The sequence below is a fragment of the Triticum dicoccoides genome, chromosome 7A, assembly GCF_002162155.2.
Source record: "Triticum dicoccoides isolate Atlit2015 ecotype Zavitan chromosome 7A, WEW_v2.0, whole genome shotgun sequence".
NCBI classification, from domain to species: domain Eukaryota; kingdom Viridiplantae; phylum Streptophyta; class Magnoliopsida; order Poales; family Poaceae; genus Triticum; species Triticum dicoccoides.
The window spans coordinates 30,953,768-30,965,429 of record NC_041392.1 but is presented as its reverse complement, the minus strand read 5'-3'; the positions used below and the strand labels follow the sequence as shown (position 1 = coordinate 30,965,429).

At 43.3% G+C, this 11,662-nt stretch overlaps 1 protein-coding gene and 1 pseudogene across 1 annotated transcript; both read right to left on the bottom strand.

Annotated features, from left to right (window-relative positions):
* Positions 1-240: 240 nt before the first annotated feature.
* Positions 241-1,593, bottom strand: LOC119327914 (F-box protein At2g02240-like). The gene is made up of 3 exons (XM_037600982.1): positions 1,327-1,593; positions 1,109-1,226; positions 241-644 (listed from the first exon to the last, which is right to left on the bottom strand). Exons 1-3 carry the CDS (start codon positions 1,591-1,593, stop codon positions 241-243), a joined length of 789 nt encoding a protein of 262 aa, XP_037456879.1.
* A 5,788-nt stretch (positions 1,594-7,381) lies between these two features.
* LOC119332955 lies at positions 7,382-8,589 on the bottom strand (annotated as a pseudogene).
* Between the last annotated feature and the right edge of the window lie 3,073 nt (positions 8,590-11,662).

The window sequence follows — 11,662 nt, the reverse complement described above, 5'->3', positions numbered from 1 at the left end:
TCACGAAGGATCGATATATAATACAAGGAGGGTAATATTCCCCTCCTCATTAACTGTTTCTTCTTACAATATTGAATAAACAAAAAGGATTCATCTATCTGAATGAAATCTAAGATAGCACATTAGTTTAATAACATGATGAACAAATATGCCTCCTTAATTAGTTTCCCCTGTGCACTCGACAACTCTGCGGGATGCGTTCGGCTGATCCCAAAAGCTCATTCCCTTAATTAGACTGATCTAATTCTTACACCTGATCTCGATGCCCTGCAAGATGAGACCGCTCTTACAGTACAAAGATTCAGTCTCTGACAGGCCAAAGGACACGTCGCCATCTTCACCCGCCTCACAAATAAACTCACCCAACTCCAGCTCCATCCAACCATCGACCCTTTGATGAGGGAGCGCTACGTCCTCGGGATGGATCATGTGCGGGTCACGTTGGAGGCAGACCTTGGACGCAAGAATGCTTCCTCCAACGCTCACCGATGCATTGACCGGAAAGTTGAGCCCGTCGGGCTCCTCTGCTAGCTTGTACACGGTGTAAACGGCGTAAGTTGAGCCTTGGGACAGCATCTTGCTGTGTATCTTGCCGCGGATTTCCAACCAACAAACCCAGATGAGTTCAGCACTGTCGGAGAACCAGGATTCAAAAATTGGGTTAGGATCCGTAACAAAGATGAAAACGAAAACCAAACAGCTGCATAACTTTGAAGAAAACCATCTAGCATCGATCACGCGCGACCGAGTACTCAAAGAACAAACTAAGTTGCAAATTGACTTTGGTGATCAACATAACCAACTGCTAATTAATTTCGTGATGACTCCTGCTGGTGACTATTCTGTGTATTGGCTCACATTGTACACCATGGTACGTTCATATATGTCGTCAGAACTCAGAATTCAGAACTCAGGACCTTCAACCCGACTGAAATTGGACGAGTAACACCACAGGTCCACAACGAAAGTACGTACGCAACAAAAGTTTCAAAATGATGGATTTCAACTGCAATCAGATGACAACGAATGCAGGTAGCATCATTGATTCTGCAACACAAGCTAGCAGGGGAACTGCAAGGGTAAAACAAAAGGGAGGTAGGAAGGAATCTGGAGTCCTCGAGAGGGATCCAGGTCCAGTGTTGCGGTGTGTCGCGCCACGCGATGGACAGCTCCCTCGCCGCCACCATGTAGCACTTGGCGGCGGTCTCCCTGTCCAGCCACATGCTCTGCACCATCGCGAGTTGAATTCATTAGCAATCGAACAAATATAGTCCATGGGTTTGCTATTGGGCTTGGCCCTGTATACGTAGTTACTAAGTTACGTACCATGAGTCCGCCTGGGAGGAGGACGGAGCTGCCGGAGAGGCGGAGGAACAGGTCCTTCTTCCCGCACGCCAGCAGCGCCTCTCCGTCAGCGAGCGGCGGTTGGTCGGCGAGCGGCGGTAGGAAGCAGGCCCAGACGGCGTCCGAGTCGGCGGCTGCGCGGAAGGCCGGGGAGACCGCCGCGGCGCGGCAGGCGTCGCGCGGCGACGTGAGGGAGAGCGCCGCCGACACGAGCTCCTCCGGCAGGCGCGCGATCTCGCAGGACTCCATGGGTTCCTCCTCCTCCTCCTCGGTTCGATCTACTACTAGTGGAAATGCTGCCAAAGGCTTAGCGACGAAGCATTTCATTAATTTGGGGCGAAGAAAGCTAAGCAAGTTTTTCAACAAATGTTGCTCATGGATGCAGGCTCAGATGACTGAAATAAAGTTGAAATTTAAGCCCTGCGAGGCCGGCCCGGCCCAAATCCATCGTGCTTCGGCCCTCAACCAACTGCACTAGCCCAACCTAACTTTAAAACAATATACATGAGTGTTATACTTTTGAAGTTATATGAAAAAATGAATGATTCCTTTAAAAGTGTCAACGCTTTTTTAAAATTACATGAATAAAAAAAGTAATGCATGAACACCACTTTTGAAATTAGATGACCATTTTCAAGGTACCGACACTTTAATAAATTACACAAACATTTTTCTAAAATAAGTTCAGATTTTTAAGAACTTGATTTGAAAAATTATTGGCAAGTATATATTATTTTTTAGAGTTTCCTTAGAAAATAAAATTGTTGTAATTATTAATGGGTTTAGGAGTTGTCAGCCCATTAGAAGGTCTTCATTCTTCAGGTAGAACAACTCCTCCTCGAGCTGCGGGCTCTTTGAAGCTAGAGTGTGAGAAGAAAAAAAATAGATAGAAAAAGGAAGCTCATCTGATTCTTATTGAATATCAAAAGCAAAGGAATTTGGTATTCAACCTAGTTTTGTGCAGATCCAATCTAAAGGAATATGTAGGTGAAGGAGCAGCATAGTTACGTGTCCTCCTCACTTCTTACCTCCTCCTTGATAGATATACGGTACGGGGTCCAAGTAACTTGCAGGGCCTTAGAACGAGAAGAAAACAAGAGACAACTCCATTGCAATCGGGCACATACATGATGTTAAATAATCAAAGTCATTTCATCAATCCCTTGTACAAACACATCAGGTTGCAAAGGGACGCCACAACCATAGCCTTACCAAATTACTCACACATGATGATCGGATCACAAGATGAACTCACTAAAGAAGACATAAACAGGAATGTTTTATTTATAATATGTTTTACAATAGTTGTTGGCTAAGATACACGATTACAGGTATGACTAACTTGCAGAGGGATTACTGCAGTGATGATGGTGGCGGCTAAGGAGATGAGTTGAGAAATAGCAAGGGTGAGGGTTCGAAGATGTCGCGAATGGTGATCTCTTTGTTGGGATTATAGTGTTGGCCCCTTTATAAAGGTTGATCAGTTGGACCTTCACTAGTAGAAAAAGGGTCAAACGTGAAGCACAATAGTGCCGGTTTGAATTTCAGCCGTCACTAATGTGTACAATAGCACCGGTTCGTGGCGGCGATCAATAGCACCGGTTCGTGGCGAACCTTTAGTACCGGTTCATGCCACGAACCGGTACTAAAGAGGCTGTGTCAGCCTGTGGTCAGGCTATGGCCCCACCATCACCATTTAGTGCCGGTTCGTACCACGAACCGGTACTAATGAGGTTATGGCAAGCTGTTTTTAGTCCCACCTCGCCAAGAGAAAGGGACTAGGAGCGGTTTATAAGCCCTGAGTGCAGAGACGATGAAGAAGAGGCTCAATGCTCACGTTGCTTAGCTTCAAGCCTTCAGGAATATAGTAGATTGCACGGAGCTACGCGCAGTGCAGTTTACACTATTCCGAAAGGCTTGAAGCAAATTAACGAGCATTGCACCTTTTTTTACTTTTAATAACGTATTACAACTCCGCACTTCTTCTGTTATGGCAAAAACTAATTGCACGTCGGCATTTCTTTTTTTTAAACTTTGGTTATAACTCCAGACTTTGACCATCAAGTTTTGCAGAAAAGAAAAAATAGCAGAAAAGAAAAAAACTATATAAAAAACTACTCAGAAATAAATAGAAGAAAATAAATATAGCAGAAAAGAAAAAAACTAATCAGAAATAAATAGAAGAAAAAATAAAGCAGAAAAGAAAAAAAATATTTGCTATTTTTCAATCATTCACAAAATGACCGTGAAATTGAAAATCACTATAAAATGAACTCTGAAAATGTTAAATTTTGGCAAACTAGATGAATAAAACTACTCACAAATAAATATAAGAAAATAAATATAACAGAAAAGTAAAAACTATACAAAAAACTACGCAGAAATAAATAGAAGAAAAGAAAGCAGAAAAGAAAAAACTATAAAAAAATTGGGGCGCTGGCCTATGGGCCTGCTAGGCCACAGGCGTGCAATTACAGGCCTTAAAGGCCCAGCAGACTCACAGGACAGCGCGCAGAGTTTAGGCCCACAAACCTGCTATATAGAGGAGTTCGAAGAGGTAGCCGCGGCTGGGTTTATAAACCAGTGCGGTTGCCCTTCGCCCGGCGAGGTGGGACTAAACTTTGGGCTGGTAGCGCGAGGCCTTTAGTACCGGTTGGTGGCTCCAACCGGTACTAAAGACCACCCTTTAGTACCGGTTGGAGCCACCAACCGGTACTAAAGGCCTGCTCTTCCCGCCTCTTCGCCTGGCCAAAGTTGGCCTTTAGTACCGGTTGGTGGCTCCAACCGGTACTAAAGGCCTCTCCTATATATACAACACTTACGAAAATTCATTTAGATCTCCCTAGTTCTTTCGTCTCCAACCTCTCGCGCGCCGCTCAAACCCGTCCTCGCCGCCCGTCGCCCGTCGTCCGTCGTTGTCGTCGCTGTCCCCGCCGGCGCCCGTCGTCGTCGCCGTCTCGCTCCGCCGCCGCGAACGCCACGCGCCGCCGTCCGTCGTCGTCCCACCGCGGTCCCGTACGTCTCTCGCTCTCGCGTATACCCGCCGCGCCGCCGTCCGTCGTCGTCGCACCCGGCCCGTACGGCGGCGCCCCCGCCCGTACGTACGCCGCCGCCCCCGCCCCGTACGCCGGCGCCCCCGCTCGTACGTACGGGGCGGCGACGTACGGGGCCGCCCACATACACACATACACACACATATATACGTACACACTACACACACACATACACACACACACATTTTTTTACTTATTTTCTATTTTTTAGAAAAGTTTATTAGATGATCGAATGTTTGATTAATGTCGAATGTTAGATAGATAGAAAATTGTTGAACTAGAGATTTGAACTAGTTGAATAATTAATATAACTAGTTTATTTTTAGTAAGAAAATTATCGAACTAGTTTATTTAGGTATATGAGATTTGAACTAGTTCAATAATTAATATAACTAGTTTATTTTTAGTAAGAAAATTGTCGAACTAGTTTATTTAGGTATATGAGATTTGAACTAGTTCAATAATTAATATAACTAGTTTATTTAGGTATATGAGATTTGAACTAGTTCAATAATTAATATAACTAGTTTATTTTTAATAAGAAAATTTAGGTATCTGAGATTTGATGATCTAATTAAAATATTATTTGTTAATGAGTTTTTCTGTTTATTTAATTTTTTATATATTTTGAGTTTATATAAATGTTAGATTAATGTCGAATGTTAGATGAATTAGATAGAAAAGTTAAATATATAGTAATGTCAATTGTTAGAGATGAATATAGTTAGATATATTAATGTCAAATGTTAGATGAATATATATTTGGCTAGATATTAATTAATGTTAGATAGTAATAGGTGTTTAATGTTTCACCTATATGAACATAGGAAATGTCATCTGACGACGAAAAATATTTCATTATGTGCGAACACTGTGAAGACCAGCTCGGCCTGTGCGACAGAAATTTCCTTGTTGATGGTAGGCGCTTCAGCATCAAGCTGGTTGAGACATTCAAAGTTGATACAGTAAGTCACTTTGTCAAATATTATTTGAATGCAAAACTTATGCTTCATTTGCTTCAACTTATAATTTTAAATTTTCACTATTCTACTAGCGCATCCCCTGCCATGCAAGAATTTTTGTCTTGGATAATATAGGTTTTAGTGCTATAGATGATATGGAGGTAAAAAGAGTTTACTTGAAGACGAAGCATGGGTATACTTTCAACGTCAAATTATATAATGGAGACACATACATCCATTTTGAATGCAAAACTTGGCAAGCACTATGCAAGGCTTATGTATTTGAGCCTGGTATGGTTGTCACCTTTGATATTCGTCCGGAAGATGATATTGAAGGTAATATAGACATCTGGGTCGATGTGCAAACGCCTCCAGTTCTACCATTATGTGAGTTTTTCTCAACCATGCATGCATATATTTATGTCTTTAATACAGTTTATTCAAAAATAGTTGACAACTAATTTGTATTGTCAGCTTATTTCGGTTCAAGCAAACATGTCCGGCGCTTGATAGACAGGACCTACTACTGCCCCGGGGCTCAACTAAACTGCGAGGAGATAAGTCATTATGTTTCATGGCTTGAGGATCTTAATACTGTCAAGACAAAAAAAATTCCTGAACTTAGAAATGTTAGTACTCAAAACGTGCGACCAATGGTAATCGTATTGAACTACGATCACATCTATAATCGAAAGATGGTAAGATTTTAACTATTTGTTCTTAATTAGTGCATCTTTTGCATACATTATTTTTGAAGCTAAACTTTCATTGCTTAGTATATTAATTACTATACAATGTTCTTCAACAGGGACTTCCGATGACAGTTGTGCCTTAGTGGATCGAGACTAAAGGTGACATGTCAATGGTTAGCTTATGGCCAAGATATTCTACATTGCACATGAGTGCATTCAGGATTTCTGAAAGCGAAGAATGCTTAATAGTGAAAGATTGAAGCAAAATTGTTAACGATCGCAGAGAAATACTAGGGGCAGCAAGGAGAAGCGCAACCCAAGATTAGGAGACAGATTCATCAGCATGCTCCAGTATGATGAATCAGGAGAGCTATACATGTTCTATGCTATTCTACCTGAGAGGGAGCAGCACTAGTTCATGCTCTTAATTAGTGTCTCATGTCCGTGTCCTGAACTTTGATGTTGGTGATGATTATGTTGAACTCGATGATATCTTTGCTTCTGTTACAAAGTGAATGTTTCCTCTTTAAGCTAGCCAGTGTTGGTGATGATTAGATAGTTAGCGGTAATGACTATGATGATTAAATAGTGGTAATTAGACGACTACGATAATTTTTAGCTAGCTAGAGTTTATTTATTTATTAATATGCGATGATGATGATGATGATGACGACTACAACTCATTATAACGTAAAACAATCCTAAATTAAATTGATAACACAAATTTAATTGAAAAATACAAAATAAAATAAAACCCACAAACATTTACCAACCGGTACTAAAGGGCTCCCGGCCCCTGGAGCTGGCTCGTGCCACATGGTTTCCCTTTAGCACCGGTTCGTGCTGAACCGGTACTAAAGGGAGGGGGGGCCTTTAGTGCCCACACTTTAGTGTCGGTTATGGAACCGGCACTAAAGGGCTTTACGAACCGGTGCTATTGCTCGGTTCTGCACTAGTGCTTCTCGAGTTCGGTACAAGCATTCACTCGTACCGAATGCCCTCTTGCACTCTGGTTGCTTTGTTATGCCTCCAATTCCTTCATTCCTTACTTCATTTTTATTTTTTCCTCATAAGTGATGTTTTCTTTCCATGTTTAGGTTTTGCAGAAACATATTAAACCAAAAATTTCACGATCTCTCGCATTCGTTAGTCATTAGTGACAACATGAGAGTGAATTTCTAAAAAAATACTGGGATAATTATCTGATTTAGACAGCAGTGTGATGAGCGCAAAAACAACACTCATCACTCGGTGGAGGCCGTCGCCAGCCATTGGGTTGTGTGTCGCCCTGTCCATCGGGACTGGCTCGGGACTCGGTGTGGATGCCTCCTCAAATCTTATGCCTAATCTCAATACCCTGCACGATAAGACCGTTCTTCCTTCTCAAATCATTCATCTCTGACAGACCGAAGGACACATCGCCATATTCGTGCCCCTCGCAAATAAACTCGCCCAGCTCCAGCTCGATCCAACCATCAGCTCTTTTGCGAGGAAGCGCTGCATGATAGTTCCGTCTCATGCTTCTTTGCGGGTTAGGTTGGAGGCAGACCTTGCGGGTTTGGTGAGTGCCTCCAACGCTCACTGATGCCTTCTGGACCGGCAATTCTTGGCCGTAGTAACCGTCGGTCAACCCATATGAATCGTTGGCTAACTTGTACACCATGTACACAGAGTATGCTGAGCCTTGGGAGAGCATCTTGCTATGTATCTTGCCGCGGATATACTGCCAGGAAACTAGTCTGAGTTGAGCACTCTCGGAAAACCTAGAGTCGAATACGTATAGGTTTAGGATTCATAACGAAGATGAAGATCAAAAAATATCATAATTAAGTTGCACCCATTTAGCTAGATAGCATCGCTACAAAATGTGCACAGAGAGAACAAAAGTTGCAAAGCTCACTGATGATGGGAACTAATAACTGCTACTTGTCTTTCATGATAGTTTAATTCCACATACATACATGTAGTCATGACTCAGTCATGGATCATTATCCAATGTTCTGACTATATATGTGCTAGCACCATTGTTCATTGAGCAACATAAGCTAGCTGCAACGGAACTCGAAGAACAGAATAACGGAATGAGGGAAGGTAGTACCTCGAGTCGGCGAGAGTGCCTCATCCGATGGACAGCTCCCTCGCCGGCACCATGTAGCACCTGGCGCCGGTCTCCCTGTCCAGCCACATGCTCTGGATGCGACAAGTATGATTAGCCCGAAAACCAAATTTATTGTTGAGCTGGGTGATCCGGCTACCGTGTATACGTACCACGAGTCCGCATGGGAGGAGGACGGGGCTGCCGGAGAGGCGGAGGAACAGGTCCTTCTTCCTGCATGGCGTCGACTCTCCGTCAGCGAGCGGCGGAAGGTCACGACCGCAGGGCAGAAAGCTGGCCCAGAGAGCGTCCGAGTCGGCCGCCACACGGAAGGCCGGGGAGACCGCTGCGGCACGGCAGGCGTCGCGAGGTGACGTGCTGGACAGCGCTGCCCACAAGAGCTCCTCTTGCAGGCGGGTGACCTCACAGGCCTCCATCGGCCCCTCCTCCTCTGCGGCCGGCTTGGTCGGTCTCCTCGGTTCCATTTAGTTTTGGGGGAGACGACGAAGAATTTGGAAGTAGGAACGGAAGGAAATCTATTTCATTTGGGGCGAAGCAACTGCATTTGAAAATATCAAGTCTTCTCAAGTCTTCGCAGAAAAATCCATTTGGGCCTTCCATCCAGTGATTGGTTGAGACTTGAGAGTCGAGACACAGCAGGAGTACTCCAAAGTCTTTTGGAACATAGTATAAATGAAGCTATCAAGATTTGGCGGGTCGGCTTAGGTCAGCGGCTTTGTTTTACTCCATCGATTCCAGTGGATAAGTTCTACTGTATATTTTTCTGAAGGGGAATAGGGTGTTTTTATTACTCAAAATCAAGTGGCAATCCACCTTACAAAGTTGTGGGGCAGCTCCCAGACCTGAATCAATCCACACGGCCGTGCGATTCTCAAACCTACTAAAACTAACTACAAAGTGGCTCACACCATTTTTTCACGCTTCACATGCGTGATCTTCACATCTCTGTCACCCTTTAGTGTTCTCGAGATAGTATCCACCATCATTGTGTATCGCGATCACCTTGCATCACCTTCGATAGCTCCCGCGGGCTCTTCTCTCTTCAGCTCGATCTTCATCAACCAAGCATCCTCTTCCACGTGGTTGGAGGAAGAAGAAGACATGATGCCTGGCCCAACAGATTTGACAGAAAACAGCAAGAAAAGAGAGCAAAGGATTTCTCCGCGATACGGTGATCAACAGGTTCAGAAAGTATATATAGATTTTTTTTATCTTGGAGGGTAAGTATAAGGTAGAAAAGCAGAGTACGGGAGGTGTCCCAGGTGGGCACAACCCACCTGGGCGCGCCAGGCAAGTCTGACGCAACATGATGTATTGTGCCCACCAGGGACGCTTCCTGAAAGTTTCTTTATTTCCAAAATTCTAAAATATTCCAAAACTGATAAAAAATATTTTTGCGGATTTTCCGGAGTCCGTTTACTTACCGTATGACGTACCTCCTTATTTTCATGATTCTGGAGTGTTCGGGAAGGACTCTTTTATGTGTTCTTCCGATGATATGGTTTGGATGATATTACTTTCAACATTAATAGGCGTACCTGAGATATAATGCTTTATTCATTGCTCAGTGACAACCTTCGGGTTAGTACCTTTGGAGTTATTTATTTTGATGGCTTCAGACTGGTAAACCTGCTTGATGAAATATGGGCCTTCCCATTTTGAGAGGAGCTTTTCTGCAAAAAATCTAAAACAAGAGTTTTACCAAAGAACATATTCTCCGGCTCTAAACGCACGCTTTTGGATCCTTTTGTCATGTCATCTTTTAACTTTTTCTTTGAATAACTTTGCATTTTCATAAGCTTGGGTTCTCCATTCATCTAAAGAACTAGTATCAAATAACCTCTTTTCACTAGCAAATTTGAAATCATAATTGAGTTCTTTGATTTCCCAATATGCTTTATGTTCTAACTCAAGAGCCAAATGACAAGCTTTTCCATAAACCATTTTATAAGGAGACATACTGATACGTCTCCAACGTATCTATAATTTATGAAGTACTCATGTTGTTATTTTATCATTCTTGGGTGCTTTACAATCATTTTATGGCAACTTTATATCATTTTTTGTAACTAACCTATTGACCAGTGCCCAGTGCCAGTTACTGTTTTTTGCATGTTTTTTACATCACAGGAAATCAATATCAAATGGAATACAAACACCACGAAATTTTACGGAGACTGTTTTTGGACCAGAAGGAACCCATTGGGCCAGAGCTGCACCTGGGGGGTGCCCCGAGGTGGGTTGTGCCCACCTCGGTGCCCTCCCGCACCCCTTCTTTGCACTATAAATTCCTAAATATTCTAAAACCCTTAGGGGTTAACCTAGATCAGAAGTTACGCCGCTGCAGGGCTCCGTAGCCACCGAAAACCAATCTAGACCCGTTCCGGCACCCTGCTGGAGAGGGGAATCATCTCCGGTGGCCATCTTCATCATCCCGGCTGAAGGAAATATGCCCTAGAGGCAATAATAAAGTTATTATTTATTTCCTTATATCATGATAAAGGTTTATTATTCATGCTAGAATTGTATTAACCGGAAACATAATACATGTGTGAATACATAGACAAACAGAGTGTCACTAGTATGCCTCTACTTGACTAGCTCGTTAATTAAAGATGGTTATGTTTCCTAACCATGGACAAAGAGTTGTCATTTGATTAACGGGATCACATCATTAGTTGAATGATCTGATTGACATGACCCATTCCATTAGCTTAGCACCCAATCGTTTAGTATGTTGCTATTGCTTTCTTCATGACATATACATGTTCCTATGACTATGAGATTATGTAACTCCCGTGTGCCGGAGGAACACTTTGTGTGCTACCAAACGTCACAACGTAACTGGGTGATTATAAAGGTGCTCTACAGGTGTCTCCAAAGGTACATGTTGGGTTGACGTATTTCGAGATTAGGATTTGTCACTCCGATCGTCGGAGAGGTATCTCTGGGCCCTCTCGGTAATGCACATCACTTAAGCCTTGGAAGCATTGCAACTGATGAGTTAGTTGCGGGATGATGTATTACGGAACGAGTAAAGAGACTTGCCGGTAACGAGATTGAGCTAGGTATTGCATACCGACGATCGAATCTCGGGCAAGTAACATACCGATGACAAAGGGAACAACGTATGTTGTTATGCGGTCTGACCGATAAAGGTCTTCGTAGAATATATAGGAGCCAATATGGGCATCCAGGTCCCGCTATTGGTTATTGACCGGAGACGTGTCTTGGTCATGTCTACATTGTTCTCGAACCCGTAGGGTCCGCACGCTTAAGGTTTCGATGACAGTTATATTATGAGTTTATACGTTTTGATGTACCGAAGGTTGTTCAGAGTCCTGGATGTGATCATGGACATGACGAGGAGTCTCGAAATGGTCGAGACATAAAGATTGATATATTGGAAGCCTATGTTTGGATATCGGAAGTGTTTCGGGTGAAATTGGGATTTTACCGGAGTACGGGGAGGTTACCGGAACCCCCCGGGAGCTA